At 36.2% G+C, this 27,279-nt stretch overlaps 1 protein-coding gene across 3 annotated transcripts in view; it reads right to left on the reverse strand.

The window, feature by feature from the left end:
- Positions 1-9,533: 9,533 nt before the first annotated feature.
- VAMP4 (vesicle associated membrane protein 4) overlaps positions 9,534-27,279 on the reverse strand; it is a 47,907-nt gene continuing 30,161 nt past the window's right edge. For 2 of the 3 annotated variants that reach the window (XM_044671870.1, XM_044671869.1), the window contains exons 5-8: positions 21,524-21,624; positions 20,265-20,344; positions 12,601-12,652; positions 9,534-10,702 (exon numbers count right to left, since the gene is read on the reverse strand). In XM_044671870.1, coding sequence (XP_044527805.1) covers positions 10,674-10,702; positions 12,601-12,652; positions 20,265-20,344; positions 21,524-21,624 — 262 coding nt within the window. In that variant the 3' untranslated portion in view covers positions 9,534-10,673. The remainder of the gene's footprint in view (positions 10,703-12,600; positions 12,653-20,264; positions 20,345-21,523; positions 21,625-27,279) is intronic. The other variant, XM_044671871.1, reaches the window with a different exon arrangement.

The raw sequence follows: 27,279 nt of genomic DNA on the forward strand, positions 1-27,279 counted from the left end.
GGGATTGGACTAAAAAGCCACCAAGGTTCCTAATAACTCCAAATCCTATGTATTAATATATACTTACTATACCTTAGAATGTAGAAAATGATCATCAATGTCATCAATTGAGTTGAACTCTTAAAACAATTTACTGAGATATGGAGGGAAATATTTACAGATAGAAGAATGGATAATTTAGTAATTACTGCATTTCTAAGCTGCTAATAATAATGAGTATTATACAGATAATCAAGGTTTGCAAAGTGCTTTACAAAAATGCTCATATTTTATCCTAAATACAAACACTTTATGGCTTGATTGGTTTGACAATCTAGAGAAGAAAAAGATGAGTGTTCAAGAAAGGAGAAATGAAGGCCCAAAGTGAATGGCAAAATTTACTGCTAAATGCTTTCTTCTGGATTACCTCTATGGGCAGGTGGTATGGTGACTTCAGAATACCTACACATTCAAAATTATAGAGGGAATTAAATGACCTGTTATATCAAAAAAATTGTGTCTAATGGGATTGGGTGACAGCAGTTTGTTACAGAGGCCAATCTATTCTGGCCCTGGGTAGTGGGGGGATGGGGGTAGGGGAAGGAAGAACAACTTTCAAGATTGCTCGAGTATCTGTAGCAGAATAGTGCCTATCACTCTCCAAAACAATTCCGAGATTTTTTAATATTTCCATATGTAATAATAAAGCTTTTTGTCCTATCCCCCATCCTTACACATATTCATATAAAACTTAGCCTTCTTAAATGTTGGATAAATCTAAATGAATAACTTTACATTCCTTTACTATTTCCTATTTCCAAAAATCTTTGATTGGTGCACCATCCTGCCCTTACATGCGCATTTAGATTTTATTGAATGAATCAAACCCAAAAATGTTTAAATGTTGCTGGACCAGAATTGAGATGTCTAATGGACCAACCTATACTATAAACCTAGCCATGTTTTGCCCTATTGGGTACTTTACATGCTAACTTGGTAACTAAGAGGTGGACGAAGAAGTATCTTTGAATGACTTACTATCATATTGCCTTGTTATACAGAGCTCAAGTTTACAAAAGAATTCCATCAGATTCTGTTCCCACTATTCCCTCTGATGTTCTTCATCTGCTATACCCATCTTTCCATGAAACTATTTCTCTTAGGTCCCTGCCTGATGCTGCTGGACCACACCATCAATGCTGTATACTTATCCAAGGATTCGCCGGCTGAAGGAAAACAGGACATATGCATGTGTATAGTGTTTTCTCACTGGGAATAATTTTTCACACTTATATTGGATTATCATTTTGCCTATAACACTGTAATAATTATAATAACAGTGACTGATTTGCCCCTCCATTGCTCTCTGGCATCATTCTCCAAGACCCAAGAAGCAGTTTCCCAGTCCTATTGGCAAATTTCCCAAGGAAAAGTCATTACAACGGGCTCTGGGTACTCTAGAGAGACCCGGTTCTAGTTAAGCTGTTTTGCTGGCTTGGGGCCACTGGTTACTATAGCATTTAAAGACTCCCAGATGGTTGATTAAAGGAAAATGAGTGTTGGTCCAGGGATCCTTGTATGCTATTCTGCCAACCATCCCCTTGATGCATCCTTCCACTTTACCCATTCGTTGACCTGGTTACTGGTAAACTACTTGTGGGTGAAGATTAATTCTAACATCTTGAAACCAAAAGAACTGTGAGAATTGAACACCAGCTTATACCTCTCTTCCTCCTCTTGGGGTGGCTCACTAGTGAACTGGGTTTCCATTCAGCCCTTCACCCTTTGATGGGACTAAGAACAAGGCTTATCTTTATAAGGACACCAGCCAGAAACTTTGTGGCTTCTTAGTGTCCCAGAAGATGCTTGTCTCTTGTCCCACATGACTCCTGGCATCTGGAAGACCAGTGTCTGACCAGGACTGAGATCAAGTCTGTTCAATCAGAGAGACCCAGAAAAAGTGATGTCAAAGGAGTTATAAGTTATGGATTAAGGAAGTTCATGCCCTGTTTTTTAGGAAGCAGCACTCTCTATTCCAGCCAAGCAGTAGGAGTGAATGGGGAAACGTAGTGAGTGGTGAGCTAGGGTTAGCTAGGCAACTGGCCATGTGATGATGTGCCTTTTCTCTCTTCCAACCACTTTCACTATTTAATAAATAAGCATAAATTAATATGCAATCTCCAGGGAATTTTAATCTTAACAGAACTGTTTCTTCTTTCCCTTACTCTTCCAACTTCCTAAATTCTCTTTTCCTTTTTGCCAAGCTTTTTTCATTAGCTGTTTAGAATAGAAACATCTAGGCAGGAATCAGAAAACATCTACACACCAAAGCAAAGATAAAAGTTAATAAAGGTAAGTGTCTTTTGAGTTTTTGTTAGTCATTTTATTGTTGACAAAAGATAACATGGGGCTTTTCTAGGCACACTCTTTAAAAAAAAAAAAGGTACTAGCCTGATTACTGCCAAAGAACAAAGTGAAAAGAATAAAGTCATTTTGCCCTTAGCAACATAATACATTTGGTCTTCAAACATTGATAGTAGTAGGCAAACTCCAATATATTCATTACAGGATGCAAAAGGTAAATACAAAAGAAATGACAAGGTGCCTATTCTCAGTATTTACTTAGTTGTCTGAACACAAACTGTGATACTGTGGAAAACATATCCTAAATCACTGATAACCAATATATAAGATGGCTTAAATCAACACTATATATAGGGACAGAAACAGATTTTTTTAGGTGAGATGACCTAGCAGTCCTTGCTAACATACCCAGGATTGAAATAAGAGCAAAATCTAGATAGAATTTCCATTATTGGGTATACGCCAAAGGGTCTTTATGTTGTTAAGAAGCTACTTTTTAATTCCCTGGCATGCGGGTTTAAGAGAATGATCACTGACCTGACAATAAAGTTTCTCTTTATTAGTGTAAGGGAAGGAGTGATGTTCCCAGCCAGGATTCCCTCCTCTGAGAATCCTGGCAAATCTTAAAGGGGGAGCAACCAGCTTGGAAATCAACTCACCAGGCCTAAAAGCTACTGGTAGATTCCCATCCACTGGGTGGAGACCCCTCAAGTATGTAAATAAATGTCAAATGAAACCAATACCACTCTTGTTTATTGCCGACTAGACTGTGCCAATAGTAACAACTCCAGTTTCTTAGGTGAAAGCTTTCTTTGTGCTTTGCTATCTCTGCGAAATTCTAGGTATGGTAGCATCTGTTTAGAATTAAGTTTTATGTTTTGTTATACCCAAAATCCATAAAACCAAGATCATAACTATATGGCAAAACTCATAAATCCTTCAAACACAAGTGAGAGATTATCAGCAAATCACTGTTCTCACTAGCCAGGAATTTGTCTTTATACAGAGATGCCAATATATCTGTGTAGTCAGGGTGCTTGGCTGCAGACTGTCTCAGATCTAAATCTCAGGGATGGGTTGGGATGAATGGGTTTTCTTTCCAAGTGACCTAGAATTCTGCACCCCATGGGATAACGCCAGAATCATTGTAATTTCTCTGGACCCTCAAACCTGGATGGATGTCTATATGTATCTGTGTGGACAGTTAATTGTGTTTGAAGAAAACTATAGTCTAGACCAGTGATTACCAAAGTGGGCGCTACCGCCCCCTGGTGGGTGCTGCAGCGATCCAGGAAGGCCATGATGGCCACAGGTGCATTGATCTTTCCTATTAATTGCTATTAAAATTAAAAAAAATTCATCTCCAGGGGGCTAAGTAATATTTTTTCTGGAAAGGGGGCGGCACACCAAAAAAATTTGGGAACCACTGGTCTAGACCTAAAGTACAGTTACCCCTGAAATTTGAATTTGGGGGAGAGAGGAACCCTTACACAATGGTTAGAAAACTCAACTTCTACTTGGACCTTTGTAATATCAAGATGGATAAAGATGCTCAGATACTCCAAGGAACCATTTGCTATCCCTTGTGTAAAAACTACTTAATGAAATTAATTTTGCTAATACAATTAAGATAGGAATCTGATCTTGGGAATTTGGCATTTAGCTCAAAGAGTAAATAATTTTGTATCATTGCACAAAGAACATTTTATCTTAGTACACTGGAATAGCAGGAAATTATGGCTACCCTCCTTTTTATAGCAAAAATATTCATCCATGAGTTCTCCTTGGATCTTAAATTTCATTATGTTCAATACTGTACTATGCATTGAAAATACAAATTTAAAAAAATTATGCCTCTTAAGGAATTACAATCTCCTGGGAAGTAGATACACATGAATATAATACGATGTAGAATGTGATAGGGACAAAGGAGAGGTCTGAAGTGCTTCAGGCAAGTCTTTGGGGGAAACTATTTTCAGGTCAAATCTCATGAAGGTGGAACCTGAAAACTGGACTTTGAAAGAAATATCTGGCAAATGTTTTCTATGTGCAGAATACTGTGCTAGAGGATATGTGGATTATAAGAGAATCTATGTTCTCTTGAGAATTATAACTTAGGGAGGGTACACAAAAAACTACAACGCGAGAGCACATGAGAGGTCTGAGGTCTCTGGAGAAGTCTAAGTCACAGAAAAAATGGTGTCAGATATAGGTTAAGTTCCAGAGAAGAGGTGACATTTGAAATGGATTTAAATGGCTGGGCAGGATGGCTAGGCAAACAAAGATAACATTTTGCCCTTTTCCTCTCCATAGTTAGCATGATTGTCTGTATATGTCACAGCCTTCTACTATGTCTTACACTCCTATGAAGAGACACACCTAGAACCATGTCTTATGATATGATAGGTGCTTAATGTTTATTGAATGTTTAAACTTTACCTTGACTCTGTAGCAATAAAGTGGAAGCTTTCAAATTTCAAAGTTATGTAATACAACTAAACACAAATGCTCATTTTCCTGTGAAATTGTTTTACTGTTTATGATACAGAATTTAAAATACTTCCTAATGTAGCTGAGGCCCATATTTCAAAACATTATTTTAAAATTATGCAAATTTGGGAACCAGGAATACACCTCTTGACATTTTCTTTTCTCAACTACAATTTAAAACACACTAAAGGCACTTTTCAAAGGGGCTAAATTTAATGTATTATATTTAAAAGAATTATATTTTTATCTGTACATAAACAAAATGGTTGAAATTTCTTATTGCTAGCATCTGACTTTTTTCCAGTCTTGATCAAAGGCACCTTTCAGTAAACTTCAGCAAAATATTATCTTGTGGTCTCAGAATATTCAGTTGTTAACCTTTTATTTGTAAAGAATATAACAAACATCCTAAAAATGGAATTCTCTATTATTCCTTACCATAGTTTTTCACAAATCACTGCCCTTCCTTAAAGGCTAAATGACCACTGCAGTGAGGTGGCACAGTGGATAAAGTGCCAGGCCTGGAATCAGAAATACTCATCTTCCTGAGTTCAAATCTGGACCCAAACATTAGCTATGTGGCCCTAGACAACCCTGATTGCCTCAGTTTTTCTTATCTGTGAAATAAGCTGATGAAGAAAACAGCAAATCACTCTAGTATCTTTGCCAAGAAAATCCCAAACAGATTCACAAAGTCATATATGACGGAAGAACCATCAATTATATTTTAAGAGTAAAGAGGGGGGAGAAGGTAAGTGGCTCAACATATTAAAAGTCGGGCCTAGAGATGGGGCATCTTGGGTTAAATTTGCAACTAAACACATCCCAGCCGTGTGACCCTGGGCAAGTCACTTAACCCCTATTGCCTAGTGCTCAAAGCTTTTCTGCCTTAGAAACAATACACATATTTATTATAAGATGGAAGGTAAAGGTTTTTTAAAAAAAGTAAAATAAAGAGGAAAAGGTCAACTCCTACTTATTTTTCAGCAGTCTTGGTGACTTCTTAGACAAACCTTTGGGTTTCTTCCCAGAATTGAGTCTGCCATCGTTTGATTCCGCCTCAATGGTTAAAGAATAGGAGAGATCAAAGGTTTCTTTCCTTCCAGCACAAACTCCCAATTTTTGGTTAGATGGTCCCTGATTAGTCAAGAAGCTTGGCTTGAATTCCTGAAGCTCTCGGAGTGCCGTTATCAAGTGACGATCTCCCTGGGCCTCTTTGCTCCCTCTGTGAAATGAGGACGCCAATAATGGAGGCAATTTTTAAGGCTTCCTCCATCTCTAGTGAGCCAGAATTCCGCTTCAAGGCAAAGTCTAAACGAGGCCAAGAAAGTGAGGCCCAGTCACCTTCCTTCTCATACATGATGCTGCTGATGGGAAGCACGAATACTTGTATGGGGTGGGCGTCTGCAGGACAGAGGCGCTACTTTTTTCCTTTTTGAGTCATCTTCAGGGTGATCTTGTTTTGTTGCAATATCAAGTGCTCAAAAAGAATCTAACATATTCACTATTCAAAGAGAATAACGCATTACAAAAGCAAATGCAGGAGGGATTTTTGGACTATAGGATTAAAGTCGACTGAGTTGGGATTTCCCTGTCACACAACAGACTCGGCTCTATTCTAATAATTCAGGGCATTCGCCATGTCTGGATGGTATTGCTTCAAACCCAAAACACTTCCCTGTAGATTTTTATCATTTTGAATGTGAAAAACGTTCTTGAATCATCTGAGCATAGTTTAAATATATGCACATATACATGGAACAGATTCAGGACAAGTACCTTCAATGCAAGAGGTGCTACATAGATTAGTTTCTGCAAACTCTTCCTCCCAGCCCTGTCGCCCAAACCTCCCCAACCAAGGATGAAGGATGCAAAATATAAAGAAGCAGCCCAACATTTAGCCTTGAAAAATTCAGAGCTGCTTGAGTCAGGGCAGTTTATAGATATGCAATTTTTGTAGTGGATTTTTTAAAAGGGGCACGAGATCCTAGAAAAGATATTAAATGGGAAAAGAGTCCCATAGAAGGATAAATTTAACATGTGGACACAGAGGAAAAAGGAGACACCTTCCAGAGTTCTGAGAAGTGACTCAGCTAAACCGGTGGATGAGAAATATTTTCACAAAATATTGTGGTGACTAGGACAAGGGTGGTTTACACAACACAACAGCACAGAATAAATAGTAAGAGGTGGACTACAGATCTGGCTATCTGAGCAAAGAAAGTCTCCGGAACTTTGAATGAGGACACAATGAGGAGCCAGGCAACTCATTCTGTAGCAAGTGAAAGGATTTTGGGTAGCAGAGAATCACAAGAGATTTTCCAAGTACAAGATAAAGTCACTCCAGTGCCTTTAGGGACCGTTTTCTCTTCTTTTAAAGCAGGGCGATAATGCACCACTTATCACACCTGATTGTTCTTAAGAAAGCACACATTAAACCATAAATTGCTATGTAAATATACACTATTATTAGAAAAAGGGGAGCTGAAATATCATCAGGGCTTTGTCTGAAACTGCAGGATGTAGGGGGCAGCTGGGTAGCTCAGTGGATTGAGAGCCAGGCCTAGAGATGGGAGGTTCTAGGTTCAAATTTGGCCTCAGACACTTCCTAGCTGTGTGACCCCAGGCAAGTCACTTGACCCCCAATGCCTAGCCATTACCACTTCTGCTATAGAACCAATACCAAGTAGTGATTCTAAGGTGGAAGATAAGGGTTTAAAAATTATTTTTAAATGAAACTGCAGGATGTACCCAGTGAGAATATGAAGACAACTAAAAACAGAAATTAGAGAAGTATAGATTTCCAAAGAATTACAAAAAGTTGTTGTTCGATGGATTCACAAAGGATTACTTAAAAGTTGTACACAAAGTCTTTTCAAGTTAATGTAACTTCCATAGGCAGGGTAATAATCAGTAATGTCTATGTTATTAAAATGAACTACTCCCCCTATTAGATAAATCACAACTAAGCATCATAGTACTTAAAAGAAAAAAAGGAAAATCCCCTTAAAAAAAGAATCCTATTTGGAGAGATGTGTTCAACAGGGAAAAAAAGGTCATAATACAGCCTGGTTATTACTATTACAATGAAGATCATGAATATCCCACGGGTTGTTGTGCCTAATACAACTAAAGCCTGCATCCCAAAGATCCTGCTGCAGGCCATGTGGCCCTGGGAAGGAGCCCCTTTCCTAACCTAGCATTTGCAGAACTCTTTACTTTTTTCCCCTCCTGATCCCTTCCGCTCCTGACTATCCTAGACGATGGGAAATGAACCTCCACTATCATGTGCAAGGCTAGCTGAGCTGATGAATGAAAAAGGAGTAGCCAAGGGAAGGAGTGGGGAAGCAACTAATCAAAACCACATTTTTTCCCTCCCTTCACTCAATGGTGGAAGGAGCCTATAAAATTATAACCATAAACTGTGCCATTTAAAAAACACAATGGGCAATCATGAGCAGAGAAATACGAAGGACAACATGCAAATCAGCACCACTGTAAAGTCTTAGCACATAGTGGAATATGCCTGGCACCAACCCAACACCAACATTTTAAAACTCATTAATATTTATTTTTAATAGCAATTTAAAAATTAAAGTAATAATATTCTCTCTACTAACATTAACACTGGAAATGCTGATCCTGGATGTAACCCAAAGTACACTTCACCTTTACAAATGTTAAATAAAGAACAGACAAAATTTCCACACAATTTACTAAAAATATCCATGCTGATCAGTTTGGTTCTAAGAAGTATCATCTATTCATTATTTCTGTGGTTGAGATTTGTAAATTCACTAAATGATGATGAATCTTTATTTTTCTCACTTAGTTATTATTGTTATTATTATTATTATTAGTTACTGCTAGAAGGGACCACCTATCTAAAATAGAATTCCACTTTACATTTCCAGTTAATTATTAAGTCTCTGCTTAGTTTTCTAATGAAGGGAACTTGCATCTTTCCAAATATCCCAATTCCACTTCTGGATACCTTTGTCAAGAAATTTTTTCTTACACTGAGCCAAAATTGGCCTAAATTATCATTGTTATCATGTGTAAAAATATTAGCAACTTTAGTAAAAATATTGAATTTCTTACTTTTAAATCTAAAGGTAAAATTATTTTCTTTTGTCAGAAGAGTCCCAGTCCAAGTTTCTCTCAGTTGTTATCTCCAAAAGATAAGGAAGCCAGGGAACCCACAGTACACAGACATTGTGTCTTGGGAACTAGAAATGGTTCTTAAAAATGCTATTAGCAAATTACAAAATATGTCCATCATATTAAGTGTCTTCATCATTTGCAGGTGTCCTGAATGGACTTGTTCCTCTCTTCATAATTTTTCTCCATTCTAAACAGAATAGTTCTTTTTCTTAATACTGACTCTATAGAATCAAATAAAATGAATTCTGTATTTTGTGTATCTTGTAGCAACAGAATTCCCTCAACAAATAACATAATCATTTTATTTATTAAATATTGTCATTTTTCTTCTTGTTGCTCATTGATACTTAAACTTTGTGAAGATGTGCCTTCTATATACAAGGATATATGGACAAAGCTGCTGTAAAATCATTTTTCATTGTGGAATTTTGCCCTGTTTTTAAATAGATTTTGTATTTTCTTTTTGGCTTGCATGAAGAACATGACTATGTCTGTACAACTTAGATTAAGCTGAAAAAAAAAAGAATCTCATAACCTGTCTTTAATTATTTATTAAGTATAAGTAGTTCAAGAAAAATGTTAAACTGTCAACATTCAACAGCATGTGATTTTTCAGGCACAGATGATCCCATTGTGGATTACTCAGGCTCCTGGGGGCTTCTCCTATGTCCTGTTGCTTGCTTTTTGGCCACCTTGTGAGCAAGTGGGCACTACTACCAGAGGAAAGACAGGTTGCAGGGAAAGGCTATCAAATTCAAAGCAAATTATTTTTGTTCCTTGTTAGCACAGCTCTGGAAAGAGGTTCTGTTGAGGGCAAATTACTGGAACAAAGTGAGTATCTGTGGATTTCTTTTACTCATGATCTCTTAATTTATCTCCTATTACTGGAGGGAAATGAAAGCTGATCATTTTCAATAATAATGCACCCATGTGTAGGAGCCAGTCCCAAACACTCCACTGACGCCTTCATTTCCTTCAGTCTCTTTTCCTGCCTTAACTGTGCCAGGCTGTGCTTTAAGACTGATCAGGATCCACTAACATAGCTCCAAAGTAAAAAAAAAGCTGTCACGGATTCTACATACAGGCAAAATAGGTTTACTGGAATGTCTTTAGTCACAGTTGAAAGTAGCAGGATTGAAAACATTAGTTTCTCCATAAATATATGGAAACTATTTCCAAAACCTAATTTTTTTTACATGAGAAAAATTACACATTTTGTAATCATTAATTGAATGGTTACCATCCCTTTTTACATAATGTTTACATATATGCTTCTCATCCCCCACCCTCTCCCTGAACTTGATGCAATAAATCCCCACCTCTCTAGTTTACAGTAGGAAATTGTGTTAAATTATAAATATCATCATTAATGTTTAACTATATATACAAATAATGTATTGGCAAGTATCAAGTTTAAAATCAGGCTCCTAGAATGTGGCAAAGTAGGCATTTCTGTTTTAAAATAAATTAATGAAAGCATATTTTGGTGAAAGGGAGGAGGCTAATCAGGAACTTGTCAATACTCCAATTTGAACTGGACACTTGCCTCTTTTTACTTCTTCAGAAAAAAAAAACTTTTGAAAGTTATATACATATTTTGTTAAATTATGCAGCAATCTTCTTTTTTTTTTAAAATTGTCCCAGAACTGTTTTAATGGAGATCTCTGGTCACCGAATCAAGACCGATATTTCAGGACAATAGGAACTATAAGAGAGAAAAAAACAACCAACAGTATGTCAATTGGTTAAGGAGCATTTATTAAAAGGCCTACTATATGCCCAGAGATTGTAATACAAAAATAAAAGTAAAAAATCCCTGCTCTCATAGAGCTTACAATGAATTGAGGAAGACAATATAGAATACTGTAAATATCTACAAAATATAGATTGTGTGTGTGTGTGTGTGTGTGCGCGTACATGTACACATAAACAAAAGGCATCAGAGAGGGGGAGACAGCAGTGAGAGAAAAGAGAAAATGGAAGGCAGCACTTGAGCTAAGTTTTGAAGGAAATGAGCGATTCTAAGAACAGAAGATGAGGGGAAAGGCATTCTAAGCAAGTGGGTTATTTAGTGCAAAGGCCCAAAGATAGGAGTGTGTAATTAGAAAATCTTGAACTCTTGGACTTCATCTCCCAGAATTTCTTTCCTTTTCATACCCAAGTTGCATGCTTACATTGTTTGTATATAGTTGTGTGTGTGCCCCGGCTCTCTTTTCTACTGCATGCACAGCTGGGAAAACTGGCTTTACTCAGGCTTTTACATTTGTCTTTTCATTCTTTTTACTTCAAGTTATTATTAATAAAATCTTATTAAATATAATACTTGGAGTATTAGGATATTAATTTTTAATCTTACAGGAGCGACATACTGTATAAGAGGATTGGTAAAAAGGCCATAATGGCTAGACCACAAGGTTCATGAATGGTCCAGAAAGACAAACAAGGGCCAAACTGCAAATAACAAATGACTTTAAATGACAAATGGAGGAGTTTAAAGTTGATCCTAGAATAAGAGTCATCCAAGTTTAATGAATGGAGGCCATGGTCAGGCTTGATGCTTTAGGAAAATTCCTTTGGTAGCTCTGTGGAAGATAGATTTCTGTAGCGAGATGCTCAAGGCAGGGAGACAAGTTAGAAGGCTATTGCAGTAGCCAGGAAAGAGGTCTGAATTAAGGTAGTGGCTGTGTACATGCAAAGATATATTTGAACATGTTGGTGAAATAGAAATGATGTGATTTGTCAACTGATTGGCTATGTGGGGTGAGTGAGAGTGAAGAATATTTGAGATGTTAACACTATATTTGGCTATCTACTCGTGGAATGTGAAATAGGAGGTAGAGCTAAGGTTGGGGATTTTAAAAAATATATATCTTTGACTTTATCTACCCAATCAAGAGATGCTATATGCCAACAAATAATAAATATCAAATCAAAGTTCTTCAAGAGATTACCCTAAGGAAATTTCAAATTCAAAAATACCCACAAAACTCCCTAAAATGGGCGTGAAAAGCAAAAACAACCTTGTTTTTATAAGAGGAGATGCATTTTACTTTCCTTCAATCTTTAAAAAAAACAAAATTTAAAAAATACATCAACAATGAAATGCCCTGATAATATTCAGTTCATTCTTGAATCAAAGAATACTAAAAAGAATATAGGAAAGTAAGTGGCAGGGGGCAGCTGGGTGGCTCAGCAGATTGGGTTCAAATCTGGCCTCAGACACTTCTAGCTGTGTGACCCTGGGCAAGTCACTTGACCACCATTGCCTAGCCCTTACCACTCTTCTGCCTTACCACTTCCTCCCCTTCTACCTTGTTTCCAAGGTAGAAGGGGAGGGAGGGAAGAAGGAAAGAAAGAAAGGAAGAGAAGGAGGGAGGGAGGGAGGGAGGAAGGAAGGAAGGAAGGAAGGAAGGAAGGAAGGAAGCAGCAGTGTGAAGTCAATGCTTTGGTGTAGAGCACAAGGCCACAAGTCAGCACATAAGTCTTAGTAGAGAAATGATGTGCTCTTAACTTGGTTATACTAGAATGACTGGATAGAAATAAAAAAGGAAATTTAAACTTAACTCCAAGTGATATTCTGCAGAAAGAACTATCAATACTCACTGATAATCACCAGCAAAAGGATAATAGCAACTAGAGCCATGATGGCCTTCATCTGCAATATAAAAAAAAAAGATAGAAGACCATTAGTGTTTCCTAATCAAAAAAAAAAAAAAGGTAAACAAAAAAAATCACAGCGAAATCTTATTTAACCAGAGTGCCTCAGAAATGGGGGTATTTTACCACTCTCTTGGGAAAAACTGACATGTATGTCTTTCATTATTTATATTTACTAAAATGATGTTTCCTGGACTTAATTTTTAAAAGAGACTAGTGGCAAATTAATTTTAATTTTTTTTCTACTCCTCAAATTCTAAGACTAAATTAAGCCTTTAAAAAAAAACTTATGTGATTTTAATTGAATTTTATTTTTTCCTCTTTCATTCATTTACATGTTTGGATCAGTAATCTTAGGTGAAAAAAAAAAGGTTCCTCATCCTTGTTGGAAGAAATTAAGTAAAATTCATACTGACTTCAAAAAATTCTCTGGAAATTGATTTTAAAAAAAACCAAATCCTTGATATGAGTCAGTTTTATTAATGTTTTGAGTCTTTATCCTAAAGGGGGAGTGACAAAAATTTAGTTTATAGGCATCCCCCAGATGGTTTCATGAAAACATATATGCTTAATGTCAATACAGAATAGCAAAATTATTATAAATATGAAAATAGCACTAGGATTGAATTTAACAGAGAAAATTATGTGAGAAATACTGGGAGGATAGAGACACAAAGGGAGATTGACATCTGGATGGAACTGAGTCCAGTTCTAGAGATGATACTTGTCACTATGGAAAGCCTAAAAGAAGGTGTAGGAATGAGAAGTAGGAGTGAGGTGGGGAGTAATAAAGTATAGACAGGAGTTAGGGAATGTGAAGAAAATAGGAACAGAACATAATGGGAGGAAGGGACCATCAGGGTGGTAAGGGTCAGAGAGCGCACAGAGCTTAATGGAGCTGAAAAGTATTAAACTAGATTAATTTGATTCGAGGGAAAGAAAGATATTACATTTTGGTCTAATTATAACATCTAACAACATTATGAAACCTGATCAGAGCAACACTATATTACTGTATTTGAGGGCTCTGTTCACATATATGTTACAGCATTCTACACACAAAAAGAGTAAATAAACATTGAATTAAAAAGAAATCTAAATTTTTAAATGGAACATACATAGAATAGGAATGAAGGATACTTTAATAGCACTTCTTTTCAAAGTAAATGATAATTTTAATTAAATTATCTTCATAGCTTTATTAATGTTTGTATTTTCATTTTGAGAGCTATCAATGGTGTTCCCTACAAAGAATTCAGCTGAACAGATTATGTGATTCACCTGGGGTGAGAATGAAATAGGAGATAAAACTGAGTTCTAGTTCCAGCAAGCATTGCATCTTGGTCAAATAATTTAGTAACAATTAATCAATCAAGAAACACTTGCCTACAATGTGCAAGGTGCCAAGGATATAACGATAAAAAAGTAATCACTGCTCTTAAGGAGTTTCCATTTCAATGGGAGAACCAACATTTACATATATAGGTATAAATAAAACATGAACTTGAGGTGAATGCAGTGGCAAATAGAGAGGATCAGGAAAAGCCTTGTGGAGAAGGTTGTGCTTGGGAAGAATATTGGAGGAAATCAGTGATTCCAAGAGATGGAGGAGGGGAAGAAGTGCATTCCAGGCACAGAGGACAACCACTGCAAAGGCACATAAGTAGCAGATGAAGTGTTTGGGTAATAGGAAAAGCAAAAAGACATGTTCGCCTGGACCTTACCTGGAGTATATGGAGGAGAATGAGGTCTAATAAGATTGGGAAGATAGAATAAGATCAGGCTTTAATGAGATTTAAATGCCCAAGAGGACTTTTTTTTTTTATTTAAACCCTTACCTTCTGTCTTTGAATTGAAAGAAGTATCAGTTCCAGGGCAGAACAGTGGTAAGGGTTAGGTAACTGTGCTTAACTGACTTGTCCAGGGTCATACAGCTGGGAAGTGTCTGGGGCCAAATTTGAACTCAGGTCCTCTTGACTCCAGTTCTGGCTCTTTACCCTTTGAGCCACCTAGCTGCCCTTGAAAGTTCTTTCTATTTGATCCTAGAGTTAATAAGGAGCCATTTAAATTTAATGGGTAAGGGCATAACATAGTCTGTTAAAAAAATCATTTTTCCTAAATGACTATGTATTAGGCTGTATGGGGGATGCATTAGGTTTTAGAGAGACTCAAGGCAGGGAGACCACCCAGAAGGCTATCATAGTAGTCTAGGCAAGAGATGACGAAGGCTTGAACTAGAGTAGTGACTGTGTGATAGAAAGAAGAGGAAAAATTTGAGAAATGTGAAGGCTGAAGTGGCAAGATTTGGCAGCTGATTAGATTTATGGGGTGAGGGAGAATCGAGTTGAGGATGACACCAATACTGTGAAACTGAGGGACTGGTAGAATAATGGGGAGCTCAAGAGATATAATGAAGTTTGGAAGAGAGATGGGTATGTTAATGAATATTTAGCCTTACAAATTACAGTGTGATGAGACCAATATCCTCACCCTCTCTTTATATATGCATTTGAAAATGTCTCACTGATTATTCAATATTAAAAGTGAATTCATAAATTGCTTTTTTTGATTACTTTAAATAGAAGTCTTTGGGCAAACTTTTCTATAATAACTATAATATTCAACTTCCTTCCCCATTCAAGTTTTGGGATAGGGTAACTTTTTTTTAAAACCCTTACTTTCTATCTTAGAATGGATAGTAAATATTGGTCCTAAGGCATCAGAGTGGTAAGGCGAGGTAACTTAAAGGACTTATCCAAGGTCACACGGCTGGAAGTGTCTGAGGCCAGATTTAATCCAGGACCTCCCATCTCCAGGTCTGACTCTCTATTTACTGAGCCATTTGGCTGTCCCTGTTAAAATCATTTTTGAGCCTTGATTAACTCAAGGGAATAAGTGTTTGGGCAGCTGACATCACTTCTTGGTTGCCTGAGCCAAAACCACCCTATAGTGCTTCAGTCTACACTTGAGGCTAGACCCAACCCTGGCCCCCCAAGAGAAGTTCAGGGTCAGATGCTCTTCAGTCAGCTGAAGCAACTTGTGGAGTGTTTGATACACAGCTTTATTGAATATTCTTCCCCTTCTATAGGCAACTCCATCTCCTTTTGCTCACTGTTGAGTATCTCACATTCCATCATTAAGCCTAAATTACCAGGGCATGTGATTGAGTCAGGCCTTGCCTATTATTCAGGATCTCTTTATATGAATTTGAAAATAGCCCACTGTTTGCTTAGTATTTAAAAGTAAATTCATAAACTGATTTTTCTTTACTCCAAATAAAGGTCTTTCAGCAAAATTTTCCATAAACCATGCAGAGTAGTTTACACTGAACAAGTAAAAAACAATTTTTTGGTGCCACAAATTGTAATCATTCAGGATCTGCCTTGAATCTCTCTTAAAGCCAAATCAGGAACATTTTGGTGGCATTACATTCAAAATTCTGCTGTGTGTGTGTGTGTGTGTGTGTGTGTGTGTGTGTGTGTGTGTTTGCATGCCTGTATATACAGGCAGATCCTTAATGATTACAATGTATATACAATGTATACACACACACATGTATAAACTAAAAAGACCTGGAAGATGTCCTACAGCTCTTTGGTTTGGATTATTTATTATAACCAAGAAAAAAAATACATGGTCAAGCCAGAAGGAAACAATTGTCATATTTTAGGATTTACACAGATATGAACTCAAGTGCTTTAACACTTTTTGTCTGAACACTAAGTTAGTATGGAACAAAATCCTAAGAGTTTTATAAACTCATCCAAAACACATATATATATCATAAAGTCCTTTCAAATTGTGTAAGATCCAAAATTTGGAAGATAAGAAAGGAAAATCTTATATAACTTTTAAAACGCTTCAATGAATAGTGTTTCCTTTTTGGAGTATACAATACTGCCAGGGAATGCCTAAATGAAACAATAGCAGTACTGTATCTATGTGTGAGAAAGAAAGGGAAAGGGACCAATTTAAACTGAGTCAGAGTTCAAGGAAATACAAAAAAATAAAAACAAAAATAAATTAAAACTCTCCTAACTGTAATCTTTTCATTTATTTTAAATTTAATTTAAATTTTAAAATAATTTCAGATTAAAAAAATTAAAATAAAAAATATCTCTCTGGAACCTTGCTATAATACAATCCAGAAGAATTCAACACAACACAGACTGATCTTGAACCCTAGGTAAAGAGGTTTAATCAGTAGTCCTGGTAGGATAGATCTTGTAATAAGTTTCAGTTAAGATAATTGGATTTAAAGCTTGAAGGTTAGAGATCAAATAGTAAATAGCCTCATTTTACAGATGAGAAAACAAAGAAACAATGAATTTGTGTAATCTTCGATGAAATCTTGCTCATTTGAAAAAATAATAGAGGCTTTAGAACCTCTTTATAGATATAGAAATTGCAGTGTGATATAGCACAGTATAAAAAGTTTTTGGAGCTGGAAAGAGGTCAGCCTGAAGATCCTGGCTCAGACACTTCCTATGTAACTTAATTTCACTAATTCTCAGTTTCCAAGTATGTAAAATTATAACATTAATATTTATAATACTTACTTTACAGTGTCGTGAGACTTGAGTGAGAAAGTATATAAAATGTATTACAAAATGCTATAAACGTCTCCTTAAGTATTCTCATAAAGTCACAAAGTTAATAAGTAGCAGGTCCCAGATTGAAGTCTAAATCCTCAGGCTCCAAACCTCCTGATAAACTTCCTACAATATTTTACTGTCTTTCTCTTTCCTGAAGCTTTCAGGATTATAAGTGAACTAGATTTCAGAGAAATAATGACATATCAAGAAAGACTTGCCAAATGTTCATTTTATAAGTTGCATGATAAAAATAATGAAATGTCTAGTAAAGTAATTCTACTGATTTTCTATGCTTTTTTGACTTTTCATTCTATATTTTAGGTCTTGTCCTAAGTATGTGGCGGATAGGAGAAACATGAATTAAAATTCCCTTTTCAACTGAAAACCTTCAAATTGTTAATGAAAAAAAGTATACCTCAGCAAATTTTGAAAATCAGGGTATAGTTTCCAAAGCTTCCTGACCTTCCCAAGAAGATGGTAGACCATGTAGATATGTAAATCTTGATTATCTAAAAATGCAGATTAACCACAGAAGTCAGAGCTGTCTTGGGTGTGGAGGCCCCAAGTTTTTATGTCATGGGTTTCTCTTCCCAAATGGATGGTTCTCCCTATATCACCACTATGGTGATTAGTTGAAAAAAATCAAAAAGGATGGAGAATTAGCTTTCACTGAAGACTGGCAAAGCAAAATGCCAGCAACGGGCAAAGAAAGCAAAAAGAATACTGCTGAACCCCAAAATTAAATCTCTTTCTATAATAGCACTTACTGCAAAAGGAGTGAATCTCTAAAGTTCTCAAGAAAGCCAAGAATGGGGGGCACACCTAGGTGGCTGTAAGGATTGAAAGCCAAGTCTAGAGATGGGAAATCCCAAGTTCAAATCTGACCTCAGACACTACCTAATGTTTCGATTAAAAATGATAGACTGATATAAATATAGAAATTAGTAGTTTAATTAAAGCCATGCTGATAGGGATAAAAGCATTAGACCACGCGCCTATAAGTATTCAAACTGCCGCCTCCGCCATTTACCTTTCCTATCGCATGCTCCTAGCTAAGAGAGTGACTTCCTCCTCACCCAGGAGATTTAACCCCTCTCTTACATCATCATACTTCCTGTTTGCCATGAGGAATCATGGGAAATGCAGTTTCAAAGTCCCTCACATGTCCATAGGAAATATATAACATACTTTTAAATGGCATCTCCCAAATTCCAATTATACACTACCTAATGACTGACCATGGGCAAGCCACTTAACCCCCTTGCCTAGACCTTACCTCTCTTCTGCCTTGGAACCAATGCAAAGTATTGATTCTAAGATGGAAATTTAGGGTTTAAAAAAAAAAAAAGAAAGCCAAGAATGACAACCAGGACAAGAAGGGAAATGAGGGATCTGCTAACATGAAATTTCAAAGTTATCATCTGAGCATAAAAGAAATATTTTTCCTCTAATGTTTGGTAGTCAAGATAAATTAAAGAGTTATGAACAGTTCACATAAAAATTTCTGCAGGAATGTCTCTGTAAATATATTTTTTCCTGTTAAAATTTTTGTGAGACCAGTAGAACTGGCTAGAATAATGTTGGGTACTTAGATTTTTGTTAAAAATGAATTTGCCAAATAACTGACTTTGACACTGCCTATTATTTTTCATCCCTCTTCTGTTCGTTCATCTAAAATAACAATATCATTTCTTCTTAAACTTTAGAGGAATTTTGCAATTTTAGGTGAAGGACTAGAGGTGCGGAATATTGCATATATACTATAAACTTTATGTTAGGGTTGACTTTGCTGACCTGTATTTTTTTTCTTTTTTTCATCTTTTCCCGAGAGGGGAAAGAGATATTCAGAAATGAATGTGATATTAAAAGAAAAGGCATCAATTGGGGGGAAAGAATGAATAGACAAAAAATTCCCTGATGAGGAATTATAAGGAGTGACTGAAAACTGTTATGAAACTTTATAAATTGAAGTTAATTTAAATATAATAACTAAGGAATTTCAGTTCAATTTTTAAAAAACTCTTACCTTCTGTCTTAGAATTGATACTTGTGTAGGGTCTGAGACAAAAGAGCAATGAGGGCTAGGCAACTGGGACTAAGTGACTTGCCCAGGGCACACAGCTAGTAAGTGAATGGGGTCAAATTTGAACCCAGGACCTCCCATCTCCAGGCCTGGCTTCTTATCCACTGAGCTACCTAGCTGCCCCAATTTCAGGTCACTGGAGGGTAGCTATATGGTGCAGTGAATAGTGTGCCTAGCCTGGAGTCAGGAAGACTACTCTTCCTGAGTTCAAATTTGGCTTCAGACATCAGCTATATGACCCTGGACAAGTTACTTAACCCTGTGGGTCTCCATTTCCTCATCTGTAAAATGAGCTAGAGAAGGATATGGAAAACCATTCCAGTATCTTTGCCAAGAGAACTCCAAAAAGGGTTACAAAGAGTCAGACACGACTGAAAACTGAACAACTTAATTCATTATATTGATGTTCAATATTAAATTTTTAATAAAATATTTCACTGTAAAAAGGAAGTTCCATTCTTAACTGTGAATAGTCTTTAGAAAGAAGGAATGAAAAAATCTATAAGGGCAACAGCTTTTATAATGGGATAAATCAGTGATGGGCAAACTACAGCCTGAGGGCCTGATCCAGCCCCCAGAAATGTTCTATCCTGCCCACAACATTATTCCTAATCTGAAGAATACAATAAGTAGGATATAATACAATGAAACTTTGAAAGAGTTGCCTTAGAAACAGACTGACAGATGAGCATTTCCTTTCCTTTGGCCCCCTATTTAAAAAGTTTTCCCATCACTGGGATAAATCTATCTGGAGGAAATAATCTGTTGAAAAGTTATTGTGAATTATGTTTTATAAAAGAAATGTGCAGAAATGCTTTTTTAAATATTCTTGAATCCTCTTTACTTCCCACTGTCTCAATGGTCTTTATCATGTTTTTTTATTGCTCTACTTCACCATACAGTAATAATCTGCCACTTTCCCATTTACTCACTTTGCATCCACGCCACCACATTTGTCTTCGAAGCTGTTTAGATCTGTTGCTAAAAGCTGTTGCATTATCTGATAAGCTTTCTAAAAAATAGAGGAGACAGAGAGAATGATTAAGGCACAGGGATATCCTTATCAGACCACACAAGGACAAGAAAACATTCATTTCTAGTTTTGCAAATTTACTTCTTCTTAATCATAAATGTAATATCATCCCCAAAGAAATGTTACAATGTGTTTCAAATAAAACTTCAAATAATTATAGTTTGATTATATTATTAATTTACATAAAGTAGGGCATAATTCTACAAGTAGTAGTGGATTAATAAGTGATTATTGAATAAATTAATGACTACTAAATCATTCATGACAGATGCCAACTTTGAGGAAGAATAGTATTAAAAAGTTAAATGGTGGGGGCAGCTGGGTAGCTCAGTGGATTAAGAGCCAGGCCTAGAGACAGAAGGTCCTAGGTTCAAATCTGCCCTCAGATACTTCCCAGCTATGTGACCCTGAGCAAGTCACTTGACCCCCACTGCCTACCCTTACCACTCTTCTGCCTTGGAGCCAACACAGTATTGACTCCAAGATGGAAGATAAGGGTTATATAAAAAAAAAAAAAGTTAAATGGCTTAATTTTTAAGTGATTAAGAGTTTAGATAAGAAAATTATTTACTTTTTAAAGCTAGAGAATACCAGGGAAATGAGCTGAGCCAAGCCAGTGAATTTTAGATAAACAGTCAAGTTTTTTGGTCAAATAAATTTATAAAGGATAACCTTTCTACTAAGTATAGATATAAATATCACGTAAGGACGAAAATCTATGGCTAAATGAAGGTAACCAAACCTGGGCTAGCAAAACAAAGAATGTCAACAGCAGAAAAGTCTGACAGATTGTCTTGCTAAATAATGAGTGAGAAGTAATCAGAAGCCTACAACTTCTTTAGTTACCAAAAAATAGGAAGCCTACTGGAATTCTAGAAGAAAATAAACTCTTACTCAAAAGTTAGCTTTCCCCCTTAGCTTCAGTCTCCAGTATTCAGGAGGTGATCAAGTAAACACTTGTTAGCAGATTTAAATGGAATAATAAAAACTGAAAGTTTAGTAAAAAATGTTTTACTGAAATGTACCAATGTTTTACTAAGTATGCTTAGTCATATAACCAATTCTTAATTTTAAGTTATCAATACTAATGTTTATTAAATCAAAACCAAATAAAACAAGAATAAAAGTAGTATCAAATGTGAAAGGAAATATTTGCACCTGATTTGTCTTGTAGCTCATCCAGTCTCTCTCCTCTTTCAATCACTTTTGTAATATTCTCTTGCATGACATCAATTACTTCATCCACCTGATTCTGTACACTAGTTAAAAAAATGTAGAGGGCAAAAATTATGTCTCTTAGGAATCAGAATTTTTCTAAGCACTAACTGATACAAAGAGAATAAATGTTCAAAACCCAATAGTATCTATATTAGTAGGTAGACTCTCTAGGATGGAAGTATCAATCACATGCAATAGGGAACATGATTAAAATGTGTTTGGGAAATGTTTAACCAAATAAATAAAAAATAATAAACAAAGGTAATTTGTAGTTTTCAAAATCAATATGCAGTCTACAGAAATCTATTTTTATTTGCATTTCATACCACTGCTCTAGGACTTTAAGTTACATATTCTGATGACTGATCTCAATGAGATAGGTATGGCCTCCAAGAGTGCTGAATACAATGTATTTATGCTCCCCTAATCATGTACAGTGGTGTCAAATGGATAAAAATGGACAAATTGATATTTAAAAACCCTGAAAATTAATATTATCTATGTTATTGTATACTTTTATTTTGTTAAGTGTTTCCCAATTACATTTTAATCTGGTTCAGATCACACTGGGGAGATTTGTGGATCATTTGCTGCTGAGTTTGGCACTTCTACTATAAATATTTCCTCTTGGTTTCTGGTAATTCTTTCCACCAGAGGTCTCTGAATCCCCAATATTACATTATTCCAACTACCAATCTAACAAGGATGGATAAAGGATTTTCTTTGCATCTAATTAAATATGAGTAACTCTATTCTTTCCATTTTTTTTTTTTTTGCAATAACTGATTAGGGACTCTTGCAGACCTAATCTGACTAGAGAAGGAAATGGCAAACCCTTCTATTATCTTTGCCAAGAAAACTCCATCAACAGTATGATCCTCAGGGTCATGAAGAGTTGGAAATGACTGAACAACAAAACAGAAATCTGTATACTAATGTAAGCATTATAGTTATCTTTATCTCCGATTGACCTAATCATTAGAACTGAATATCTCTAAATTTGCTTAAGTTTTCTATTATATCTATTAAAAGTGTTTTGCATTAGTATCTGTAGGATCATAGACCCAGACCTTGAAAAAACTTTTGGAGGTCATCTAGTCCAACTCCTTTATTTTAGAAATAAGAAAATTGAAACCTAATGAGATTAAGTAATTTGTCCAAGGACACACAAAAGCATTAAATAAGTAGCAGAACTGGAATTTGAACTCAGATCTTCTGGCTTCAAATCTAGTATGTGTTTTTCCTTTTTTCCATGTGGATTATTAATTGAACTTCCATATATTTTATGTATTTTAATTATTTCAAATGTAATTTCTATGATTATTTCTTTCTGAAATTTTTTGGTCAGTAAAACACTTAAGACATCTAAACTGGTTTCATCTCTGAATCTGAAATTTTCTAAATACAGTGCTGTTTCATCTGTAATTAGGTTTAATTTTTGTCTCCACTTTGCCAATATTCATGACTTACATTTTATTCTCATCTTATAACTTTGTCAAACTAACTATGGAGAGGAGAAAGCATTCCTGATTCATCCCCTCTTTATACTGAGAAAATTTCTAGTACTTATTACAAGCAAGTGAAAGTCCTTTATTTTAGATATATGCTTTTTATCATATTAAAGCATTTCATTACTATGCTTTTAAGAGCCTCTAACACAGATGAATGCTTTATTTTGTCAAAAGCCTGTTCTCCATCTACTGAAATAACCATGTGGTTATTATTTAAATGATTGTTAATTGTTTTTCTAATTAGAAATGAGCATCCAGGCCAGACTCGAAATTTGATTGCACTGAATTATTTTCTGACTACACTTTTGTACTCTCCTTGCAAGAGCTTATTTTAGTATGATGTCTAGGCTTTTTTTTTGGGGGGGGGGATCATGATTTTCAGGTAGACCAATGATTCTCTCCTGGATCTATTCTCCAGGTCAGTTGTTTTCTCAATGAGGTATCTCATATCATCTTCAATTTTTTCATTCTTTTTATTTCGTTTTATTATGTCTTCGTGTCTCCTGAGGTCATTAGATTCTAATTGCTCAATTCTCCTTTTTAAAGACTGAATTTCTTCCAAGGCCTTTTGATTCTCCTTTTCCTTTTGTTCCATTCTTCCTTTCAGGTTATTCTTCTCTTCTTCCAATTTTTTTGCATCATTTTCCAGCAGGTCAATTCTGGTTTTCAATGCCTGTGCCTCTGTTTCCAGATGACCTATTTGCTTTTCAGGCTACTATTTTCCTTTTGCCATTTTTCTTCTACCAGTTTTATTTGATTTTTAAATTCCTGTTTGAGTTCCTCCATAGCCTGCATACAATTCTCTGGGGTTTTTTTTGAGGCTTTGCTTGATGTTTCCTGGATCTTATCCTCAAACTCTGGTTCTGTTCTTTGGTCCTTATCCCCAAAGAAGCTTTCCATTCTAGCTTTTTTTCCTCTCTTGTTTACTAATTTTATTTACATTTTCTTGCCTAAGGACTATATACAGACCTGTCCCTTTGTTGATTTACTAAACCAGAGTGTTTGAGCTTTTCTGCTCTGAGGTAGAATCTTCTCTTTTCTCAATCTTTTGCTGACAAAACTAGATTCAGCTGGCTGAGCTAACCTGCTGATCTGGCCTGCCCTGGGGCAAATTTTTCACTGCAGTCAGTAGACAGAAGGTGTCCAGCCAGGTGGTCCCACTCTGTTCCTCCCTGCTAGTCCTTGTTATAGCCCTGGACCACATGTGATGAATCAGAGGCAAACCCTCATGGCTACCCTCTCTGCCAAGGACTCATATAGTCAGCCCAGTAACTGAGCCGTCAGCCTGCTGAGTGGGGGAGGGTGAAGAGCTTATTTTAAATTTTTGAATCAATAGTCCTTAGTGAGACCGAGCTAGAGTTCTCTTGCTTGCTTTGTCTGCCTCTGGTTTGGGTATCAGGACTGTGCCATATCAAAAGAGTAAAGAAAATAAATTTTGTGACATAAATATATATTTTTAAAAGTTTGATAGAATTTGCCTACAAATCTATCTGGCCCCTCACCCCCAGCAATTCACTTAAAGCTCACATTATCTCTTCCTTGGTTAAGATCTTTATTTCTCAAGGCTTGTGACCAAGATGGCTGCCTATCTGCCCAACTCCCACAAACCTTTCCTGGCAAAACTCTGAATTTCATACTAGACCAAAAGATGATCAAGAAATCAATAAGGCGACTTCTACTCCAGAATTACACAAGAGGGCAACCAGAAGAAGTCCAAGGTCAACAGGAAAAGGGATCACATGTATAGGCTAAAAGCTTTCTGTTCTGAGGCCATTTCTTTATCCACTATTCTGCACTGCCTTTCAAAGTTGTGACTCTGAGATCTCAGAGGCTTTACCAGAAAAGTATAGACTCCAAGCAAAGGAAGTCTAGCAACCCTCTGAGTCCAAAATGTGCTTTCCTTCCCAATGCTACTTTCAAAAGCCAGATATATAATAACTAAACTCAGTTCTTGGGCATAGCAAAGAAATATGCTCTCTTTAAAAGATGAATATTGCAAAGTCATGCAATAATTTTTACAAAAATTCTGATTTTATGCTTTGTATGACTTAAAAGGGGCTCCATGGAATAACAAAGAGAAATACAGTAGTTGTACTTTATAGTTTATATAACTTTATGATGGTCATTACCCTCTCCCAAGAAAACTGATTTGTAGCCAATGAACTATTTTTCTTTTTATTTTTCTTCTGGGTATATCTGGCAAGTTTCAAAGTGGGAAAAGAGTATACCACAAGATCCAATAAAACTGACCTAAGAAGTGACTCTCACATTTCCACTGTAAATACTGAAGTACTTCTGGTTTTAATAATTTCTGAGTAGTCAAGACTCTATTGCTTATGCCAACAGTGGTAGAAATAACCCACACCAGGGGAAAGATCTAGAAAGATCTTGAAAATTGGTTGGCGTGCCTATTTTGCAAGACTGCTCCCTCATCTATTGGGGGGGGGGGTTTCATCTCTCAGAAAAGAAAATTACTGGAGGGCAATCTGTAACACTACCTTAAAGCAAGCCTCTCCAACCTATAGATGAAAACAGATCTACCCAGCTAGTTTCTAAGGTTTCATCCCATTTTCTATCGTTTTTTTCAAATACTCAGAAAAGGGAACAGTTGGAAAGGAATCTGATCCACCACCTTCCCTTCGCCCAGGCTGCCTTCTGCTTCTGCTTTGCTCAGAGAGAAATTCTTCTGTTGGGACATGTCTCTGTTAATGGGTTTTGTGAAGGCCTAACACAACAGCTTCCTGGGCAAAGGGAAATGGCAGGACTGCTTCTTCTAAGGGAATGAAAAATAAAGATGTACTCATCACACTGCCTTAACAATATTAGATATTCAAGAAAGATCTAGCAATTTAATTTATACCTGTACACCTTTATCTCCCAGAAGAATTACAAAATATCAGAAAAGAAAGATGTTCAACATCTTCATTTTTTTAGATGAGGAAACTGAGGCTTAGAGGAGCTGAGTGATTTATCCCAGGTCACATGGCCCTCCATAAATTTGCTGGCTCTGGCCAGACAAGTCTAATTCAGCCTTTCCTAAACATGAAATGTTCAATCTTCCACCCATATCTGTCTGAACAATCCTTTCCTTTCCATCCCCCAACTTTGAAACTCTTCTCTACTTTCCTCTATCTAAATCCTACTCACCCTATAAAATATGGTTCAAGTTCCATCCTTCCCAAGAAATCTTGCCTAACCATTGACTGTACAGTGATGTCTCCCTTTATACTCAACATTTATCCACTCTCCCCATTTAGTTCTTAACCATATACTCCCAGCTGTGCTATTCACTTCCTGAGAATCTTAAAAGTAAATTATTTCTTTCTGGTCATTGGTCCCCTGATATATAAAATGAGAAGGACTCTAATTTCTGAGGTCCCTTCCAGCTCTAAATCTATAACTATTATGTTTTGTGACATTTTAAAATTTGTTTTATATTGCCTATCTATATTTCGATGCATGAATATCTTTATCAGAATCCTAATTAGGTATGTCCCTTCAAACATGACCCTGAGTTCTCAAGGTTCATCTATAGTAGAATGTAAACTCAATAAAGGGTAAGAACTATTTTATTTTTGTCTTTGTACATTGCACATGGTAAGCACTTAGTAGATATCATTTGATTACTTTCTCTTCTTGAATACTCTCTCTGAAATTTTAATAGTTCTCTTACTATAGCTGTCTGCCTCTTCTCACTCTCATTTTCTGTGTGCTAATGACACTAACCCTGAGTGCCTACAAAGAAAGATCTGTCCGGGGTCTTTTTCCTCCATACTAATTTCAATGATCATCTTTAGGAAGATGATTTCCGATCTACTTATCTAGCCTTCACCCTTCTCCTAGCCAACTGTCTTTTGTACATCTTGAACCAGTTGTCCCACAGCCTTTTAACTCAATATATGTGAACCAGAACTCATTATCTATACTCCTCCCCAACTCTCTTCTGCATTTCCCAACTGGAAGGCAGCCACCATCATCCTTTCAGTCACTCAGATTTACATCTGTACTCTTCCCTCACTCTCTCCTAAACCCCCAAATCTAATCAGTTGTTTTTGTCTTTTTTTTAAATTCTGGCTCCTTATCTTTTACATTCATATATTTCTCTCCACCCATATAACCACCACCTCAGTTCAGGCTCTCATAACCTCTTGCTTATTGCAAAAATTTACTACTTGGCCCCACTGC

The sequence above is a fragment of the Gracilinanus agilis genome, chromosome 4, assembly GCF_016433145.1.
Source record: "Gracilinanus agilis isolate LMUSP501 chromosome 4, AgileGrace, whole genome shotgun sequence".
Lineage (NCBI taxonomy): Eukaryota > Metazoa > Chordata > Mammalia > Didelphimorphia > Didelphidae > Gracilinanus > Gracilinanus agilis.